The 22467-nt window shown below is 41.1% G+C and overlaps 2 protein-coding genes across 6 annotated transcripts; one reads left to right on the top strand and one right to left on the bottom strand.

The window, feature by feature from the left end:
* Positions 1-6393: 6393 nt before the first annotated feature.
* Positions 6394-16276, bottom strand: tfap2c (transcription factor AP-2 gamma (activating enhancer binding protein 2 gamma)). Of its 4 annotated transcripts, none has more exons than XM_061070402.1 (8): positions 13378-13425; positions 12345-12803; positions 11738-11789; positions 10588-10669; positions 9840-10064; positions 8462-8580; positions 6865-7006; positions 6394-6688 (listed from the first exon to the last, which is right to left on the bottom strand). In XM_061070402.1, the coding sequence occupies exons 1-8, from the start codon at positions 13423-13425 to the stop codon at positions 6394-6396; spliced, it is 1422 nt and encodes a 473-aa protein (XP_060926385.1). The 4 variants fall into 4 exon arrangements, with proteins under 4 accessions (XP_060926385.1, XP_060926386.1, XP_060926388.1 ...); XM_061070403.1 differs by having other exon boundaries at positions 9840-10062; positions 10598-10669; XM_061070405.1 differs by lacking the exons at positions 10588-10669; positions 13378-13425 and adding an exon at positions 16247-16276 and having other exon boundaries at positions 9840-10062.
* Positions 16277-18922: 2646 nt separating this feature from the next.
* Positions 18923-22301, top strand: LOC133000517 (phospholipase A and acyltransferase 4-like). Of its 2 annotated transcripts, none has more exons than XM_061070463.1 (4): positions 18923-18975; positions 19958-20057; positions 20195-20457; positions 21998-22301. In XM_061070463.1, the coding sequence occupies exons 1-4, from the start codon at positions 18964-18966 to the stop codon at positions 22172-22174; spliced, it is 552 nt and encodes a 183-aa protein (XP_060926446.1). In that variant the 5' UTR covers positions 18923-18963; the 3' UTR covers positions 22175-22301. The 2 variants fall into 2 exon arrangements, with proteins under 2 accessions (XP_060926446.1, XP_060926445.1); XM_061070462.1 differs by having other exon boundaries at positions 19958-20060.
* Positions 22302-22467: the final 166 nt, after the last annotated feature.

Genomic DNA, 22467 nt, shown 5'->3' with positions numbered 1-22467 from the left:
TAAATGAGAGCAATTATTGGCCAAAGTTGCCTGTTATGGAACAAAGAGGAGGAGTTTTCTTTTTCGTTTTTTTTTCCCTCTCATGTCTGAGAGGTTTTCTTGTAAATAAAGGATTGTGAGCTCTTCGCGGAGCATCACTGAACTGGACAGCGACAAAATGAGATTGTTGTCAGAACGCTACAAAATCCATTTCACAGTGAAACACACGTACACGTCTTGTTCCTCCAGGCAACAATCAAGTTGTCTGTGTTGTCCGACTGCAGTTGAACACAACACAGCAGGGAAATACCAGCAGCGTGAGTATACTCACCGTACCTCCAGGTGTGTGGACTTAATGCCACACAGGAGCGAGTCACGCTGGGAGCAGACGTTCCTCAAAACAACAAGAAAATACTAGGACCTGTGTAAATCCAGAAATGTACATCTCAGGCACTTAGACATTAATCACATCACGGATCTTTTAAATGTTGTGATTCATCCATCAGTTGTATTTTCTCTGACAAATTGAGATTTACCATTGTGGTTCACTGGAGTTTGTGTGTTGTACTGAATTCCTTTCCTATGTACAGTACATCTTACCTTGTCTGTCTTTATCCTTTTATCTTTTATTTTCTCATTTCCCACTTTCTTCTACCTGGAAAGCACTCTTTTGAAATCTGCTTCATGTAGCCAGTTATTCAGTGTGAATGTTATTTGTGTAATTTACCTAAAAGTATCTGAGACACATTTATGAGATACGGTTTGAGTAGTGAGACAAGAACACAAGATTAGACTGCAAACTAGAAAGGGACTTAATAGAGCACCAGCCTCCGCCAAGGCCCATCAGTTCCCATCAAGCAATTTAATGATTCCATGTAGAAACAATAAAAATGTATAAAGAAATCCTTTATTGTCTATATTGGTAAAGACAGTGATGAATAATTCTGTATTAAGATTTAATCGGTTCTTTCTTAGCTCCCATCCTTTCATTAACTTTCATGGAAATCCGTTCATCAGTTATTGCGCAATCCTGCTGATAACAGCCAAACAAACAAAGACCTGTCCTCTGTCCTAAGCACGTAACTCTAAATCAACATAAAAATCTTCATTGAAACAAGCATTTTAGAAACAAACATTCATTTTAATTTTGTAACTTTTTTCATGCTGATACTTTTCCCAGAGAGATTTAGATTAGATTAGATTAGATTTCTTTATTTATCCACACAACGGGGAAATTCACTTGTTACAGCAAAAAAGAGAAAAACAGAATTTAAATAACAGTGCCGAAGCAACAATAAAAAAGAAAGATCAAAATATATACACTACTAAACTACACATAATGAGAGTAAAAATATACAGAAAACAAAAACAAAAAACAACCTGCAAAACAGACACTGTGCAAAAGCAGGTACTGGGGAGAAAGTGGAGTGATGTAAGTGTTATTGTAATGAAAACAAAAGTATTATAAGTAATATTGCAACAGTAGTGACCATGATACAGAAAAAATAATTAAAAAGTAAGTGACCATAATATAAATAATACTACAAGATAGTATAAAGGAAAATATAACCACTAACTGTGCTTGTTTGTACAACTCGTGCTCATAAACTTGAACATAACTGTGCCTATAGAGAACTTTAATCCTTTGGTTGAATTAGTTTTACATATATAATGTTTGGTTGCCTGCTTTAAGGGACGAGTAACGTCTCCTCTGACACAAACTGCTCCGCTGTTCCACAGTTTCTCACCTGTCAGGGAGGAGTGCTCCAAGATTTATTCAAACGAGGATGAATGAAAACATTTCAATGAATTTGGCTGAAATACAGACAAACGTGTGAGGACCGAACCATCTCCTGCTCTGAAGTGCCTCTTCTGAAGATTTAATTTGACTTTCATTCTCTGTCCCATCTTCTTTCTGAGAGTTTCCTAAATGGCAATCTAATCATCTGGAGATCGGTTTGCTCCTCCTTTCTTTTTTATAGCTCACATTTTATCCTCAAATGATCATCTTGCTTCCTGCATTTATTGAACTAGACCTTGACTCCTGATTTACACATGAGAATCTCCTGTCATCACGATGACTTATCGCTGATGACATGGGGTATTAAGACTTGGGTTTAACTCATAAAGTGGTTTCAGTGGTCGGGAAGTGCAAGCAAGCGATTAGTCTGACTGCAAATGAGCCTTAATGTACAACAGATTTCAAAGGCAGTCATTGAAGGGAAGTGGTTGGGATGAATGGAAAAGGGGGTAAGAGTGAAGTTGTAAGTATGTGGGAACATGTCGAGCGCGATGATGTGAAATGTGTTACAGTATGGGGTGTATAAAAGTAATGCAATGATTGGATTGTTGGAAGAAGCTGATTTAATTTCCTGTATTTTTCTCCCTGAGATAAGTTTCTAAAAATGAATCTCTTCAGTAATTCTAAGACTATTTTAAAAAACTTTGAGCCCAACTGTATGAATTACAACTGGATCTCTGATTTCAAAAACTGTATTATCTAAATGCTGTACAGCAACTGAATATGGAAAAATCTGTACTTGGGGGTATTGTATTAGAAGAATTGTTTTAAATTGAAGATTTCTGTTTCTGTATGTCGGTTTATAATTGTATGAATATGCTTACATTTCATGAGCTTACGTTCCCTGTCAACTTTTATGAATCACAAACAAATCATGAAAGCCATTATAAACTGTTATCTTAGCACTATATAAGTCTTTTTTTAAAGCAATTCATGCAAAAATATTTTAATTCGATTTTAGAAAGAAAAATGTTGCATCGAGTTTGAACTTTTTGGCACATTTTCCATCTTTCCTGACAGTTCTGTCATGTGACTTGCTGTGACCTACATATAAAGGTCGTTCAGTCAGAACTGGCATGAAATACAACTACACTTCACTGAGTCTGGAGTTGACAAGTAGCCCTGGGCATCCTAATGAGATCAAAAGATTCTATTAGTATGTCAGATATTATCTCTGGAAATAAAAGGAGTATAGGAGTTTTCTTTTTTTCCATAAAAGGCGGAGAAGGGAAGGCAGCAGGTAACCTTAACAAGTCGGCGCTTGCCTTCGTTTCCCAGCTTCATGGGGTGTGTCAGAGGTGAATTAGTCAGAATGTCTCACGGTTGAGACGAAAACGTCTGACCAGTTACTATGTTGGTTGTGTTGTGGAAAACACATGGTGAGGGATGACACATTAAACAGGTGCATTGTGGTCTGATTGGAAAAGACTAGGTAGATTTCTGGTGGTAGACTTTAACTGTACTATCTATACGTGGTTTTTTTTCACTGATATTAAGATTAAAATTGAAGAGTTCAAATTTAAGACGATACTCATCTGACATGTTCTACTAGAGAGGATCTCCTGTGAATGGGAGACGTGAACGTTTAATACGTCTTTGAAGATTCTCTCTCAACCAGTTTGTGGTATTTATAAGAGCTATAAAAAGGCAATTGGACGTTTCACCAACAGCTTCAACCAACAGCTCATGGCCGCTCATAGCAACCCCTGCAAAATGGCAGAATGACAATATGAAAGACAAAACAGACAGGGAAAGAGAGAGAGAGGGGGGGGGCAGGATAAATAATCAAAGCCTCAGTCACAGGGAGAAAGAAATCTTCCTCTTTCTCCCTCTGTCAACCTCCAGCAATACCTCCTTCCCCTTTTTTTTTTTCACCACCTCCTCCCACTATTCACTCTCTCTGAGCCGAGTGTACGAGCTCACGCGAGTAACTGAAGGCAGTTAAAGTCAACCGCTGCCAGGGCAGTGATCCTCTGAGTTGACAGGTCTGGTTAAACAGGTTCTGAGGGGAGAGGCTGATACTTGTTTTAACTGCAAGGTATGGCCCACTACTGCTGCTGCTGCTGCTGCCTCTGTAGCATTCAGCCTGGCCGGTGTGAGACGCTGTTAAACCCACTGACCTCCAGTGCAGGATATGTACATGTGCAGAGTTTGTTTTGTCACATTCACCTGGTTATAGTCGAGAAAAGTTTGTTTTTACTCATATAGAGTTCAATTTGTCGGTGGTGGTGGGTGGGGGTCGGCCTGTGAGTTTAATATAATGTGGCATAACGGATGTTTTTAGTTTTCTGGATGAGATCAAAGACAAATTTCCCGCTTGGTCTGGAGAATGAAGCTTGTTCTATTTTACTGTCTGCAGCACATATGAGGAGTAATGTTGACACAATACACCGTGGTGGATCCCAGCACTGCAGTTGTTCTTGTATGTCCGACGTTAATGCTCAAATGTGATTCGGTCAGCACTGGTTTGGAGTTACTCTGGCTCAGCCGTTTAGCAGTCCCCCCCCTGAAACGCATAAACAGACAGACCACATGAATCAGCAGGGACCGGCCAGGCAAGTTATGATTAAGCAAGCTTGCGCCACATGTAAATCCCATCTGCAGTTTTGCATTGCTTTGTTTTCGCACACACATCAAAGGAATTGTCATCTGCAGGGTGAAACTTGCAGTGCCACATTTGCAGAGATGAAATTCACCTTGAAACTCAAGACTGTTCACAGGGAGCACACCTGCTCCACAACACGGAGAACACAGGGACTGTCAGCGAGCCGCGACCTTAGGAAGACATGGGTATGAAAGTGATGGGCTTCCAGCACAAACTACTTAGTATGTGTCAATAGCTTTCTAAGTTTAAACATGAACAAGACACTTGTCCGCCCTCAGCTATCTCTGCTCATCACATGATGTACTTTTGAGGTCCATGCCTTCACTGAACCACACAGCCTATTTGTGATGCTAAGTGAGAGCAGATAATGATGGCTACTGTTCCCATTCGTTTGGGGTTTTTCTTTGGCGTTTATTAATAGGAGAATTTTCCAACACATGACTAAACCATCATCTGTGAAATACTGCTGAAAAGAAGGCTACAGAACAATAGGGCTATCCATTAACAAAATGTGTGTGTGTGTGTGTGTGTGTGTGTGTGTGTGTGTGTGTGTGTGTGTGTGTGTGTGTGTGTGTGTGTGTGTGTGTGTGTGTGTGTGTGTGTGTGTGTGTGTGTGTGTGTGTGTGTGTGTGTGTGTGGCCCCGGCGACATCACTGACTCACTGAATCAGACTTTAGTCTTTCTTTTTATTTTCATTTTTCCTGAAACTTTAAAACAGTTTTTTTTACATATTTTCAAAAAAAGGTATATCATGCCCACTTCCTAACCTCTACTCGATAAAAAACTAACCCATTTATAAAAGTTTAACACATCATCATCATCATCATCATCATCATCATAAAAAGTTAAACCATACACCAGAATGATACCATTATTTACACAAGCCCATTAAATTACAACATAAATTAGAAAATATTTACATCCAGAACAAGACACTGGATAAAATTCTATGTGTGGAATTTAATGTCTAATTAAAAGATTTTTTGAAGAAGGAAATATGTACATTTACACACACTCTCACAACATGCATACACGCCGGCAGGACTGAACTGGTTGGTGGGTTGATGTCAACGTGAGGTTTTTAAATACTAATGATGATTAATACCTAACAGTCACAGAAAAATAACATGTTCTCACTGCCTGGTATAAAAGATAGAGTAACAATGGAAGCACTGCTATGCCTGTAAACCACATGAACACTGAAGAGGCTTCTATTATAACAACTTTGAAGTCTCTGGTTTCTGACCAAACACAGATTGACAAACCCAAAATCGTCATTTCTTATTCAGGCTTACATAAGACTCAAATCATCTCTCGTGAAACAAAGCACAATAACACTGGAGCCATTTTGAAGTGGTTGTACAAATCAAGCATAAAAAAGTAAAGAAAACGAAGTGGATATTCTTCTCTCTCTTTTTCTCATATAAAAATTGTCCTGTTGCAAGTCCATTGAGACACAGGAAATCAGTGGATTTGCCTCCAGACGGAGCAGAAGGGGGAAAGCTGAGAGGAATTCACAGCCACAGCAACTCATCTTGAAATGATGTCCTCTAGGGAGAGAAAAAAACAGTATGCACTTTGTTCTTTTTTCCTCTTCTTGTCAACAGAGTGCAGGTCCCATGGTTGTAGCGTTGGCACATTGGCAACTGCATAGGACTGCAGAGTGGTCGCCACTATAGGGTCTGTAGTACATCTTCACAGGAGGCGCTCCCGTCAGGATCGGTCCGCGGGCGTTAACCTCGAGGTGCCAAAACTGCAGCCGGCTGTGACAAGTTTTTTTTAGAAATCCTCAAACTTCAAAAAAATATATGAATCTAACAGTGCGAGCATACAGTACGTTCATACACAGTCACGCACAAATTCAGCTTTCAAAAAAAGACAATACTAGATATTGATTTTCAAAAAAAGTCCAAAAGGGCAGACAGGGCAGCGAGATTAAGGGGCTAGAGGACGGGGGGGGGGGGGGGGGGGGGGTTTCTCAAGTTCGTAGGGATTCTCCTTTGAGCTCTCATTTCCTGTGCTTGTCCATTTTGTCGGCAGATTTGCTTCCACTGTCTGAGGATCCCTGGGTGTCGTTGCCTGAGCTCAGGTACATCTTGTCCACTTGTTTGAGCGCCTCGTTCAGGTAGTTCTGCAGCGAGGTCATGGCGGCGCAGATGGCCGGAGAGCCGAAGCCGTGAGTGATGAGGCTGAAGTGGGTCAGGCAGCCTTGGATTCCCTGCTCCATGATGGGAGCCGGCCGAGAGTTCCCCAGAGGCGATCGATCCTGAGTGAGCAGGTCGGTGAACTCCTTGCAGATTTGCCTGAAGGTGGAAAAAAAAACACTGATTTAGGAGGACAGGGGAAAGTGCTTAGATTGACCACATCGACTGATTCACTGTGGCACGAGTGCAACCAGATAACACTGCAGGTAATTCAATAAGCAAAATGATCCGGTCATCCAGGAAATTCTATGCAAACTCTATCCATGGACACTCACTTGGCAGCGAGGAGCATGTTCTTCCGAGAGTTGACCTCGTTGCGTTCTACGTGCGGCCGGCCGAGGTATTCAGCGATCGCCTTCGCAGGGAACTCCGTCTCACACACGTAACCGAAGTCTCTCGCTAAATGAACAGCTTCACCTGAAAGACAAGAACGAGGAATAAATGGCTTTAGTCAGAGATGAAACACAGATCATCAACGCAGCAGTTAAAGGTGAAAAATGCCCCTGATCTCAAACTCAGGCTCTATGTTTAGGAATAAATACAGATTCTTATTATTTATATATACATATCACGGCCTGCCCTTTCACGCTAGTCAGAAATGAATTGGAAAGCTGGTCAGCCTCAGCAATTTATCGATTTACAGCTTCACACTAGCGCTCGGCTTTGGACGTGATTACCCGAGCATCAAGGCACATGAAGAGAAGCAGCTGAACTACAGAATAATCAGCTGGGCTCAGTCTTCTGGCCCCCGGCAGGAAGAACTAGTGAGATGAACATATTTCCGTCTTGAGGGTGGTTTGACTTGCATGGTCATAATGGGTTTATGTGGATAAATGCTAGCACAGAGTGCCCACGGCACCAACAGTACCACTTATTGATAGACACGCACATCATTTGAGGACGCAGGCAACCATTCAGAAGCACAAGATTTAAGGTCAGCTGGGCCTCCTGGCGAGTCGAACACAAGATAACAAGGCTTAATTCAGCTTTGAAGGTCTCGAAATAACACAAGCCTCCAGTCATTCTCCTCCACAAAATCATCAGCCCGTTTAAAAATTAGGCATGTAGAGGAGCATGGGAGAGAGAAAAGCATGTTCTACCTCAGCCCGCGGCAGGTAGCTGTGATTCAAGTCGTACTGTGATCGCAGCCAGGCCTCCCTGACTGATGAGGATGTTGACAGGGGAAGGTAAAGGTGTTGTGTCATCATCAAAACTACGTAACGGCCTGACTTTGAATAACTGAATAACTGTGGCCATGTTACACGATAAAGGTGTTAAATATAAAGTGTTGGTCCACTCTCTTTGACCAAACCCTCTTCTCTTCCCCATGTCTCTGCTCGCGCCTCAACCGGTCGAGGCTGGTGGCAGATGTTGGGTTTCTCTCTATAAAAATGCGAAATTTCAAGCTCACAATGTTAAGAGAGCTCAACGCTATAAAAAGAAGACTTAATTGAATTTAATCGAAGTTTGTTTAGTTTCTGACAGGATTATACAATTGTGCAGAGTCAGTGCGGAGATGTTTATTCGCGCTATTCTGTTTCTTCATAAGGGTTCAAAAAAGACAATAACCTAAAAATTAGAAGACTGAGTTAAAAAGGATGATATCAGGTCATTGTCGATAACACAAGACATCGGTCAAGAATCATTTACTCATTCATTCTGATTTTGGCGAAATGGACAGAATCACCATGGGAATAAAAGGACAACATTGATTTTTTTTTTTTGTTTTACTGACACAAGTTCCTCAAGATGAAAAGCCAGTGCTTAAAACACAAATGGACATTCCTACGTGCTATAGAGCGACATTCCAGTCGGTGCGAACAGCAATTACACCCGAGAAGCTGCTGTGAACCACTGAGTGACATGGCATACCTTCTACGAGTGAGGTAAGCAGGGTGACGTTGGCGGCCTTCCTCCTTCCTGCCGGCAGGTTCAGCCCAATTTTATCCAGCTTTTCTCTCAGGGAACGCCCGCCATTTTTTGACTTGGCTCTGCAGGAAGTACACAAAAACACAGGGTGAGTCTACAGCCAAAAAGTAATTCATGGATTATTCACAATAACAGTTTTTCTCCCATAGGTGTGTTTGCTCAGGGGGCTTAGGGAATTAATAAAGGATTTGGCAGGATTTGATTATCATGATTATTTATTTCTTTTGGACAAACATGATGTGAAACGAACAGAACAATCCAACGACTGGAACCCATACTGTAAAAAACAACTTGTCAGATGAGACCTCTCACTGGGACGCTCTCATCCTACACTTAAAAAACTACAAGAAACACACAAACAGCCTCTCCTGACCTAAAAAACACTGAAACAATTGATGGCTCCACTCAAAAAAAAGCATAGCAGAGAAATCACTCATACATGTGTTTGCAGAAACACTTAAACTCAGCACTTGCCATGGCCAATTCAGTTTTCCGCATGACAGGAGAGGAGCAGGCTATGAGGGGGAGCATTTTCAGGGAGGCGTGTGTGTGTGTGTGTGTGTGTGTGTGTGTGTGTGTGTGTGTGTGTGTGTGTGTGTGTGGGCCCCCACTCCTTCACCCCCTGCTCCCCCCGCTGTCCCTCAGATAACTATCCTCCTATTGCTATATGACCTACTTAAAAACTGACTATGATTGTTTGTGTGTGTGTACATGTACGTGTGTGTGTGTGTGCACATGTCAGCACTAACACATACACATGGGAAGTGGCAAACGTGCACTCCAAGCACAAAACGCTCCAGTCAGGACATACTGTAGCCTCCCAGTCCCTCAGCAGACTGCCACACTAACATATGTGCCATAAGGTCAACTGCTCTGCCACGGATAAATGTACGCACGCGGCGGCGCCTGACAGACGCACAAACACACCCAGTGACTCTTCAGATCGGGACTAAACTGCGTTGATGTAACCTATCTCCAGAGGAAGCAGGGAACCAAAATTGCCGACCACACAAAGAATGTCACGAACCTTACGCAGAAAAACACACAACTGATGAGCCACAGCAACTGAGCCGAGTTGTGCCTTTAGAGAAAGTCTTTCCCCATGAGCTGCTGAGCTTCAGTTAACAGATCACAGGCCGTTCACCACTGAGACAATCACACAAGCTTATCTAGAGCTAGAGCAACACAGCTCTAGATAGAAACCAACCAAATGAGTTATGCTCTGCATGGTTAGTTACCTTGATTTTTGTGAATCAGTGCAAGTGTATTTCTATGTATTTTCTAAGTATTTCTATGTATTTCTTAGAGTCTGAGCACTCACCTGCGTAAAACGCCTCCCAGCAGCGATGCGTTGAGACACTCGGGGGGTGACAGGCGTCTCTGGACCTCGGCCACGGTGACCTTGTACTTGGAAGTGGAGCTCAGCAGGGAGAGGCGGCCCGGGACGGAGCAGAACACCTCGGTGGGATTTGACACCATGCCCAGCAGGGACTCTTTCTGGAAGGGAAGACCCAGCGCATTTCCTTTGGGCAGAGTGATGGGACCTGCAGGGTGTGGAAGAAAAGCAAAAGGAACATGTGTGAGAGAGTGAAAAAGGAAAAAGAAATAGAATTGCAACAGGATTTGTTTACACGTGTGCACTTTTCCCGTGTGTGTCTGCGTAAGCTCAAATCAGCGAGTGTGTGTGCAGCTCTAAACAAGTGAGAAAAACAGTGTCTGCCACACTAAAGTATACAAAAAAATCAACTGTTGAAGACGGTTGAAATACTGTGTGGTTTTCCAAACACTGGATGCCTGCTGGTTTTTAAAAATGCCCTCATGCCAAACACCATCCACAAACAGGTACACACACACACACACAGACGGCCTCTTCAACTGAGCCACAGATTTACCTCAGAACTTTAGTAACAGAGAGAAATGTGTGTCTATTTCTGGCTGCCCCCCAGCCCCTCCCAAAGAGAAATGTGTTCACAGATTCAAAGACGATAAAAAACCAACCCACAAAAGCACTGACAGTCATCAGACAAACACAACAGTACAGCACAACTACAAAAAAAACAGGGCTATCTTCATCCTCACCCGCAAGAACGCCCCCCTGATAATAAGTCCTCTGTAAGCGATCAAGGTTCCTGCCACCTCGTAGTCCTAATACTGAGACAGAAATCACAGAGTCACATGGGCGCTGCAAGGCTCCTCTGGGGCACATGCTTGGGAATGACATCCCATTGTTTACAAGTGGAAAACCTAGATCGCCCATGGCGTGCCCTTAAGCATGGGAACAATATAATGAGCCATCACTGATTTATGTAACAAATGCAGACAGGCTGGTTTACTGTGGCGTGCACATGGCTCTCTGCTTGCGAGCGTGCAACACAATACTCTCACACTTTGTGCAGAAATGTATCTAGCGTCTATCTGTCTATCTGCAGTATTTTTCTTGAATATGATTCAAATTTTAAAAAAAGAGTGAGAGAATAGCAGAATCGCTGGAGCTGATCTTTTTCTCTCTCTAAACTCAAAGTCTGTTTCATGGAGCCGCGATGACAAAAACAGCAGGAGTGAGTTCCCTTCAAAACAGTTCATGTCCCAACAAATTACTGAGCTGTCCTTCACATGCGAGCCTAATGCCACACCCCACCCAAAGCTGGTTCTGCAGAGCCAAGACGCTGCTGCTTCGAGATCAACTCGTAATTTCCTGTTAACGTGATCTGAAAAGAGCTGCAATTGCGAGCTTAGCCGGCCTAGAGATGATCCGAAGCTTTCCTCCGCTCTCGCACTCAACACCGAGGGGTTGTGATGTTGCTCAATTTTCATGTCATGTCAGCTGCGGCACTGACACTTTACTTTTTCTGTTTTTGTTGAAAGGAATCTGTTTTGTTTTTTCCACTGGGCATCCATTCAAGCACCTTCACTAACAGAATAGGCTGAGCTTAGATAAGTGCATCTCACGGTTAGGAGGATTATCACTGTGTGCAAGTGTGAGCAGGAGACTCCTCCTTTGCTCTGGCCTCAGACTGAGTGGCGTGACATGTCACTATAGAAGTAATTGTTTTGACATTTCTAAATATGAAGAGGGTGAGAAGAAAATGTGCAGTCCTTACAATACATTAAATTGCTGCATATTTATCTAGTTGTGGAAAGACACAAGAACATCAGGCGGATTTTTTCAAAACTTTTACACTAATGGTTAGAATAATCATAAACATGGTATTAACTCACCTTTCTTGATGACTGTCTGATCGGCCATTATAATACTGTGGTCATCTACATGCTGGCAAAGGAGAAAAGAGGAGGCAATAAGCAAACACATGCACAACTGAAAAATGACAGACGTAGCAAGCTGAATTTAATTTCTGCACGGCCCATATAAATCATGCACTTTAAAATCTGCTTTAAATTACCATTTCCTCTTTTTTTAGCCTATTTTCTGCAAAACAAACAAAACAAACGTATAAGGCCTGATTCACTTGTGAAGGTTTCTACTGGGACTTTAGTGACCTTTGATTATTTTTAATCCTCTGTGTAATAAAAACAACATCTCTAAATGTTACGATATGCAAACAGAGCGCATCAATTTTCTTTACTGCATGATTGTGTGTATAAAAGAAGATTAGTCATGCTGCATACTTGTCTTGCAACATTAGAGAAATGACTGTTAGACCTTTGAATGTCTCTTTTTTTAATACAAATGCTTTTTATATTGTTTGCACACATCTTATTTGTTTCTGTCAATAACATAATAATTATTGCCCATATTGTGTCACAATCACATGCAAAAACATGGCTTCCACACAACTTCAGCTCTAATTTCCAATCATCCACTCACTTGAACATCCTCCAGTCCGTGGCCCATGTCATGCATGCCCATGCTGTCCCCGATCCCCGACGACTCGAGGCTGTGTGCGTGCGGGGGGAGCAGCTCCGGCCGGCGGAACCCTTCCCTCCTCCCCCCGGAGGAGCCTCCGTCCAGGCCCAGGATCTGACTCGCCAGGCCGCTCCGTGCGTGCGAGCCCAGCCCGTCCTGGCCCTGGCGGCCGGGCCACTGCTGCTGGTTCGACGCCGGCGACTGGTGCAGGGAGTTGATGTTGAAGGGGTCGCCCAGGTGGGAGTACGGGTCTCCGGACTGCGGGTAGTTGATGGGCTGGTAGGGTGGGGGGAAGTAGGGGGGCTGGAAGTCCGAGCTGGCCGAGTGGGAGAGGGCCGGGGACGGGCTGTAGAGGTGCTGGCTGACTGCCGGCAGGTGAGGCAGCCGCGGGTTCCCGTTGCTGCTGCCATCGTGTCTTTCCTGGGGGGGGACAGACAGGACGGGATGAGACAGAGGACAACAACACGGGGGGACACATGTGTCCCTCAAGGGAGTAAAGTGACTTTCACTGTGTCCACTGTCAAAACTAAAATGTTGTTAAAGAAGTTAATATAAGATTATGTGACATTTACGCGCCCATTCGTCCTCTAATAAAGTTTTATTTATATTTAATTATGGTAATTCTCACTGGTTAGTAAAGGCCAACATCAATAATGAGGCAGCATAATAAAGTGAAGAAGAAAGAAGTTTTTATATGACTATTTATTTTTAATTATAATTATTTTTAGGTCAATTGCTTCTGGGGTTTTTTATTATAAAAATACACATTTAATTCTAGCAAACGCAAAACATTTTTTTTTCAAAGTTTAAAAACTTTTGTCCACCTATACTGTCCGCCATTTTCCCTCTTTTGCATTACTTTATATTTTGTTAGGTTTATAAATATGGAGAAAAACCATCAGCCATTGTTGTCGTTGAATCGCAAAGTTTCCATGTCCCTGAAAAGGCAGTTTGGTTTTTTTTGGTCTCTTGAGTTTCTCTGGAATAAACTCACCTCGCAGTCATCCTCATACTTCACGTTGTCGGCTAATTTCCACAACATTGTGACAGAGGAATAAAAAAACCTCTCTCTCCTTTAGCAAAAAAGACGAAAAAATATAAAGATCTGAGATAGAGACCGTCGGCTGCGCGTTTTTAAATCCAGGTGTGACCCACTGAGGAGCTTCCTGGTGCTCGTGACACTTCTCGCTTCCTCTGGACGGGTCGCAGGCTGGAGGAACCGAGGCAGCGGACGGATGGTTCCGGGCCTCAGGTGTGAATGTCCACGGCGGCTCTGGGAGAGAAGGATCCCGGTGGTGTGTGTTTCCCCTCCGCTCCGGTCACTGCTGTGCAAGTGGGCGACGGCGGCGGCGCATTGAAGAAGCTCGACTCCCTCTCATGGACGAACCGGAGACGTTCAGTCTTATTGGCGCAAAACGTGAAGTATATCTGCAGCCGCGGTGGGCGTCACCCTTGCGCCATGATGCAAGTATATGAGATGAAGGGGGGGGGGTTATTGAAATATGGCTGATTGGCGGGAGGGTGCACCAATCAGAGGTCGGTGCGTCTGTGCCGCTTCCAGACATGTGCACCCACAGGGGCTTCACTTTAAAGATCCATCCCACCCCCTGGTTTGTTTTACTCTGTTTGTTTTCATATCCTCGAGTCACTTCAACCATGGGCTTTTATTTTGAAGAGGATCACCTGCACAGTCTGGATCATATCTGGATTCCCCTCACTGAAACAATTCACCCATTTATCAATGAAAGGACTTGGCCTTTTTGTGTATTTTTACTTGTTGCTATAGATGTGATGCCTATCTCTTAAAAACAAACAAACAAACACAATCAATAAAAGAACCCTTGTTTTACTAGGTTGCTAGGGTACCGAGTTCTGAAGCTGAGTACAGTATAACGTTGCTATGGGATGGAGCTGCTCTACAATGTTTACAGTGTTGTCAACGAGATTGTGTTAAACAGGCTACATCGATGTGACCGGAGGTAATGAAGTGTTTAATGGGATCTATTATTTATTCATGTATATATTCTTCGGATTTTACAGGAAGGCTATGTCACTATATAAATCATTTGCATTATTACAGTGACATCAAAGTTTATTTTAATTACAACGTATTAAAATTTACGTATTATTTTAATAATCGTTGTTTTTATAATAATATAATTATTCATATATCCTCATCCAGCAGAGGTATAGAATAACAGCCTTCGCTCCAAAATGACTATTCGCTTAAAATGAAAAAATGCATTTCTCCCCGAGCTGAATTGATTCATTAAAGAATAATGTGCGTTGAAATGAAACCCGGTCCTTTCCTCCTGTGGGTGCTTCACGGTGTGGTGTTGAAGTGCTCGTTACAAACCGCAATGAGCCTCAGGGGCTTAACAGCATCACAGTCTGAAAAACCCTCTAAAGCTCAAAGGAGCTCAACAAACAACTCTTACTCAACTTCATTTACATTTCTGGTGGAGCTAAAAAAGAAAAAACAACAAAGCTGCTTCTGGAGCTTTTCACATGCACCACATCTCCAGAAGAGGCCTAATGATATTTGTCTTTTTTTTTAATTATAAGCACCTAACTGCGTAATTATGTGGATACACTTATTCTAGTGTTTATAGACACTAATGTACTCCACGTCCATTAGAGGCTATTTCATTCATTAGCGGGGTGCAATTTGACGAGCAGGCTCCTACATGTCAGATTATAATTTGTGAGATTAATGGAGAGACCTTTGTCTTTGAGGAGAACAGCCTGTGGCGTCCGTCCTGCACCCAAGCTGTGATGGACGTCTGCGCATGGGAACAACAGGACGTGGGCGACTGAGGATTATCTTTTCTGGGGTTTTTTGTGTTTTTTTTTTAGCGAGTTGGTCCTTGGCTTGTCGTGATGCGAAGCAGAAGTGAAATGCGCACTGATTACATGTGATTTAACGGTGGGATCTATAAGGAGGTTAGGCACGCCTGGCCTGACGGTGAGCTTCTCTGCAGCCCCGGTACTCAGCTCGTCGCTTTAGTAAAACCGGCTCAGCTCAGGAAGTCAGGTGAAAGGATTGAAATGCATACAATGCAGGAGAAATACTAGTAATAATAATAATAATTCTTACTATTGGTTTGCTGTAATTTAACTTTCCATAATGCAAAATAAAAGAAGTCTGGCGTGGCTTTTTACGTTAAATTCCATTTTTTGGAACACCCAATAAAAAAGTCCCTGATAAATACCTAAATAATATTTAGGTTACTGCAAATCTTGTTAATACCTATATTACCTTTCATATATATATTTACTATATATTACTTTATATTACATTATATTTGTCTTGGCATTATTCACAGAGCATTTGAGACCTTTATGATAATTATAATAATAAAAATAGTACATTTGATCTGTTAAGCGCTTTTCAAGAAATTAAAAGACACTTGACATATCATTTAAAAGAAAGTCACATTTAATATTAAAACATGAAAAATATAATATCCCCATCATAGGAGGTGAGTTTTCAGAGCAGATTTAAAAGGGGACATTCTCCTGTTTTCTGTTTTCACAAATAAATAAATCAAATTTAGGAATTAAATCAAATTCTACTGTGTTTTTAGTATATCATATTATTTTAGTTAAAGTATTTTTTTCTCAGTTTGTCTTGTTTACGATCCAGTAGCTTCAAACCACATTACTCCAACACGAGTGGAGAAAATAATCACAGGTTCTTCCAAAAAAAAAAACAAAGCTCGCACGGGTCCGCGCCGGATTAAAACCAGGTGATTATCACAGGAAGTCAATAAAACACTGTTAACAAAAATCAAACCAGCGATAAATATGGTGCCGGTTAGATGGAATCGTCCGGGAGAAGCAGAACAGACGCGTGCACTCACCCTCCAGTCTATCCTCTCCAGCACAGACATCTGAAAGGCTCCGGTCGCAGCGGGTGAGTGAAACCGGCTCAGTTTTACATTGCTGACTTCACCTGAGGGCCGAGCACTGCGCATGCGCCGTCCACCGTGATACACCTGAGTGGGAGTATATCAAAACAAATGATCAATAGATACCCCCCGAAAAAACTCAAACTTTTATTTCCTATATATAATTATTATTATTATAATAAAGCAACACGTATAGTCAAATTGATTACGGTGAGGGAAAGAGTTTAATACATTAAAATACATTGTTTGTTTTGTAATATTAAATCACTATATAGGATTACACTTTGGATTTATTGTTAAGTTCATATTGATCTGCTATTGATGAGTTTTAAAAAGAAAAAGAAAGAAACAATGTCACACGCAGAAAATGTGGCAAAGAATAAGAAGTGGGGGAATTTTCAAGATGAGGTAATTCCACCCCCCCCCCCCCCCCAGAGCCACATCGCCCCGGGGGCTGACTCGAAATAATCTGCTTTCAAAAAGCCACTGAAGCTTCTTTAAAGGCCTGAACTGGCTCCTGTTATCTGATCTGCAGAAGACTTCAGCTTAAAGTAATGATCAGATCAAAGTGTCTGCGCTGCTCGGCTGAGAAAGAGAAGAGAGCCTCACCTTCTCCGATGCGCGGCCCCGACACCTGCCCCAGTCCCATCAACATCTCACATCAGGATGGGAAACGACCGTGCGTGTCGTTGAAGCTTTTATTTTGCTGTAAAAACTATTGCACTTTAAATGCAAAACACCAGCTGTAGGAATATTGTATCAAAACACTGGAACGGTTGAGGCCTGGATTCTAAATTTCACTTGATTTCCAAATATCCATGCTGTCTCTCAATGGATGAAAGTTGTAAATAAATGTAATAAAAGACAAATCTCAGTGCAATTCATCACAAATGTCACATGAAAATCAATTGAAAGGAAAATTGTATTTATAGCAGTAAATCCGTGCCTGGCCTATAATGGCCCCTGACTGTTCCACCATTCACTATATGGTACATTACTCGCATTTTTATAAACATCCATTCAGAATTAAAATAAATCTTTGATATTTGTATTCTTTAATTGGGGGGCACATCAAGCAAATATGTGGTTTAGGGGGAAAGTAGTTAAACTAGTGATTCTATAGATAGATATTCTGCATTTGCTCCTCAGGCTAAGTTAAAAAGTCAGAAATGAAAGGTTAATTACAGAAGAAATATTCATACAAGCTCATGTGTTTCTTACTATTAACGCAGAATCTCTCTGAACGTTATTTAACAAACTGTATGTGCGCAGGAATATAAATGATCACTGAACAGAGAAGCAGCAGCTGGATGTGGAAGAGAGGAGCCGCTGTTTGTTTGAATGTTCAGCCGCACTGATTGGATTATTTATGGTGGAACTTACATTTAATGAGATGCAGGCAAACTCTGCTGTGCGGGCTCCATCCAGTTTTATTCACAGTCCGCGGTTCCGTCGTTTCATGCAGTTTCAGGGGACGAGCATGTTAAGATACACACGTCTCTGCTGCCGCCTAGTGGCTGCGTGCTCACATCACAATAAGGCTGATATGGTTTCAAGTTTGCGTATACAATATTTGTTAAAAATTTTAAAAACATCACATCATTTAAAAACTCAATGTACACTTCTCAATATTGCTACTTGTCATATTTATTCCAAAGACTTGCATATTTTTTTTCTTTGAAAATGACACTGAATGGTTATTTGAAGTCTGACGTGTTATTTTTACCTTAAAAGAAGTGAAATTACTTTGTTTAAATAATCAAATTCACAATCTGCAAACACATCTTTCAGCACAGTGTTAAAGCAAACACTCTTTGGAAAGTTCAAACATCTAAGTGAATAAAACAATAGAATGCTTACCTCCACCAACAAGTAAGAGTCCTCTTATGAAACCACATTCAGATTCTCTAGATCAAGCTTTTTATTTGGATTTACACCAAACTTCACACACTCGAAAATATATCAGTCCCCTAAACAGGTCAGATTTTTTTTTCCCACCACGAGCTATGAATCATTCTCAGATAAATCAGGGACAATACCAAAATATCTCTCCATTGTTTGAGTTGATGCAGACAACATTGGTCACGATTGAAACTATTTAAATAAACAATTTCACTTATGCAGACTAGAGAGAAAAAGGTTTTTGTGGTTTCTTTAACACAGTTAAAAGACTGGACCTTGAATCAGAACTCATTTAAGACTTTCTTAAGTGAAAAAGATTTTCCTGATTTCAAGACTTGAATCTAAACCGTGAATGTAAAAAATATATTTAGAAAAGCCATTTATCACATATTTCCATTTTTTCACTCATTTGTTTTGTTGTGATCAATTCTTCATTATATATTTAATGTAATAATCGAAGTAGAATAAAATGAAAACTATTTTCCAAACAATGGATGTGTTTTTTTATTTCAACATGTGTTATTTGACTTTTGAAATACGTATCTGTACTGTGCAGGAAAATATAAGGATGGTAGATTTGTATTTGAAATTATTTAAATCGTGCAAATGTTCAAATGCAGAGTTGCTGCTGCCCATTTCTAGAGAAATGAAATTCAGCCCACTTACTGTAAATATTTTGGAAGTTGGGGGAAGTGCAGATCTGCAGTATTACAGTGCACACACACAAACAGGATGTGACAGAAGCTGATAGACGAAGAGCTGAAGACATGGCACAAACGGTGAGTCTCCTGCTGCTCATTAGTTACAGTAGATTTAGTTTTTGCTCTTTTACAGTGAAACAGTTTTAAGTTTTTTGTGAACATAAAAAAAAGTGAAGAAAATACAGAGTTCTGGTCCATAAGGGGTTGACTGAACAGAACTTAAGTTTTATAAACTTTAATCAAATGTAACTGAACAGAATCGGATCTGAACAAAGACAAAAACAGATCTAACAAAGGGGAAGAAATATAATGACTGATCAGAGCATTTCATAAACAAAAGGAGCAAACAAAGAAAAAGAGACAGAGAGAGAGAAAGTGAAAGTGAGTTGCAGAGTTTGGTCTTTCTGATTTAATGCTGCCTCAACTTCTTCACATCTTCAACAGAACGTCTTGTTGTCTTCACCTTTGATGATTTAATGCGTGAACGACGAGGACGTTCATTTCGTGGGAGTAAAATCAAAATAATGATAGAGTTCCAACAAAACTAATGAAACAATGGGTTCATTTGTTTTCTCCCATCAAACGAAAAACTACCTTTTTTCACATGCACTTTATTCAAACCACTTGGTGAATACAGCACCTGAACAGGTGGATGTTAGACACACATGTTGTCTACAATCTAATCGATGTCAAGTGAATGTGGTCTCAGTCCACGAAGCTGACGACCACAGGACGTACGTATCTCTGACAAATGTTCAGTGCGCTCCATGAATTACAATGTGAAACCAAATCTAAACAGATCAAATGGAAACAATGTTGGTTTCAGACGTTTTGGTGTGAAAACGACTCCAGTAAATTTTCCCACAAGTCCTGATTCATTAGTCGAGTTTCTTTCGTACGTCAACCTGTGGCAGGGCTGTGTTGTCGTATGACCCTCGTGCTCGTGCACACACACAAATACGACAGGAAGGCACGATGAAGATCCCTTTGATCACTGCACCTTTACATTGAATATATGTCCAGTTTATCATTTATATTAGTATTTCATGTTTTTTTTTAGTGTAATGCAAAACCAGGAGACCTGATCGCGATAACCCATTTGCTCTATAAGCACTGGGTTGTCTACATTGGAGGGGATGAAGTGGTTCATTTCGGTAAAGGTGGTGAGTGAAGTGATAACTATATTCACGTTAGAATATAACAATGGCATGACGTGTATTTCATGATGGCACCTTCCTCCTTTCCTCTCTCTTTGCCTCGCTGTTCTTCCTGTTTGTCTTTTCTATAAAACACACAGGTGGTGGCTCATCTGGCTCATTTGGCTCATCTTGCTCATCTGGCCGCGGAATAGTGAAGCGTGAGAAGTTCACCAAAGTGGACGGCTATCCCGATGGCCATGTCAACAATCTGCTGGATGAAAAGTACGTTGCTCGTGACCCTTCCATCATAGTGAAGGAGGCCTGTGCGATGGTGGGCCCACTGCCAAAGTACGACGTTGCCGGTTACAACTGTGAGCACTTTGCTACCGAGATGCGATACGGCAAGGCAGAGTCTCGACAGGTGTGTATCTAACTGTTGTGCCCGTTAACCTCGTTAACTCTTCCACAGCAAAATTAGTGGGTAGATGTTGTGTTTTTTAAGGCGATTGACAGTAGACGAGTCTTCCTTTCTGTTTTCTCCACAAAGTGAGTCATGGTCTTGAACGCTCCGCTAACTGAGAAGCTCTCTCTACAACTCTGATATGACTCAAAAGAATCAAAGAGACAGGATTCCTTATAGTTATCTGAAGTGCATGTATTGGAGATACTGATATTAGGGATATAAAACATTTCTGATACTAATACATCAGCTGATATTTATTCCTATGGTGTCGTTATCAAACCCTTATTACATAAGAATGTAAATGAGGCTTGATATTATACCTTTTAATTGTAAAATCTACTTTAAATTAATATGAATACAAATAAAGCATAATAAAGCAAATATATAGAGCGTGAAATGAGTGGAAACAATTAAAATGACCCTCAGAAGGAATATAAATTTTCTGAAAGGCTATTGCAGAATAAATAATGATTAATTGAAAATACATCTTTAAATAGTAGTAATAGTAATTTAATGTTTTTGTTTGGTAAATCTGTTTTATAAACACTTTTAAACAGGTAAAGTTTAGTTAGTTTGGTTAAGTTTTTGCAGCCCACAGGGAAACCACATCATAACATTATGTACAATCGGGTTTATAATAAACTCAGATGCCATGTGAACACAATGAATCGGTAGATGATTTATAATAGAGTAAACAAACTTTTGAAACATTTCAACTCTAATCACAGCAGAACAGATGTAGTTAAAACTCATTTTATTGAGCCCTTTAACTTTTTATTTATCTGTTTATTTATTTATTTAACACAATCTACTGTGACTGAATGAATGCAGATGTGAGTCCATTGTGATATTTCAAACACTGCAGGAAGATGAACAAACTCTTAATCACTGGGTTCATCTGTCACCTTCACTGTGTCGTGTACATAATAATCCAGAATGTTAAACCAACCATCTCACAGCCATTAAAGGTCCAGTGTGTACGATTAAGGTGAAAGGATCTATTGGCAGAAATTAAATATATACAATAATACTTTTGATGTTTCCACTAGAGTGTTTCATCTAAATTGTAAAAAAAAAAAAAATTGTTTTCTTGAACCTAGAATGGGTTGTTTATATTTAAATACTTCATATGAAAATACTCTATATTTAAATACTTTATATTTACATCAGGAGCTGGTCCTCTCTTTTGAGGCACCCATGCTTTTTACAGTAGCCCAGACTGGACAAAGTAAATCTTTTGAGTTTCTATGAAGCTGCCACAGGTTCTCTCTCATGTTCGGAAGGGGGGGGGTGTTCAGCTGCAACCTGACACTTCACCACTAGATGTAACTAGATTGAACCTTTGAGTGTGGTTTCATAAGGGGACTGTGGCAGCGCTTAACTGAGTGACATTCAACTCGTCCAGATTCTGATTGAATGCAAAATTATCAAAATGTTTTGACCTTCAGTTTGTCGATTGTTTAAAAAATAATGGTTTGTCTCATTTTTTCTCTCGTAGGTGAGAAATGCCACTATTGTTGCCACCGCCGGCTACACCGCAGGCACCCTAGCCGCCGCAGCCGGCACAGGCGCCGCACTCGCCGTCGGAGCCCCCGTTATTGTTGCAGGATGCGTAGTAGGTGGGGTAGTGGCTCTCTGTGGTGCTGCGATGGGCTTTGATGATTTGTTGTCTTAAGAGGAACAGGAAGACATGAAGAAGAAAACAAGAACAAATTCAAAACACTGGCAACAATGAATGTTTGCATGTAGCTGACAGTGATTATGATTTAAACTTTTTAAAAATAAACGATTTCACTCCTGCAGTGATAGTGTCCGTGGTCATAGATCAAAGGAATCTTTATTTCTTGCAAAGGTGACGTCTCTCTCTCTCTCTCTCCTTCACCAAAAGAGACGATGCTGTCATAACTCCACTGTGCATTGTCCTATCACCACCAAACTACTGTCTCATGATCAGAGCCCAAGCCTGAA

The sequence above is a fragment of the Limanda limanda genome, chromosome 4, assembly GCF_963576545.1.
Source record: "Limanda limanda chromosome 4, fLimLim1.1, whole genome shotgun sequence".
NCBI lineage: Eukaryota > Metazoa > Chordata > Actinopteri > Pleuronectiformes > Pleuronectidae > Limanda > Limanda limanda.
This window is presented reverse-complemented; position numbering and strand designations above follow the sequence as displayed.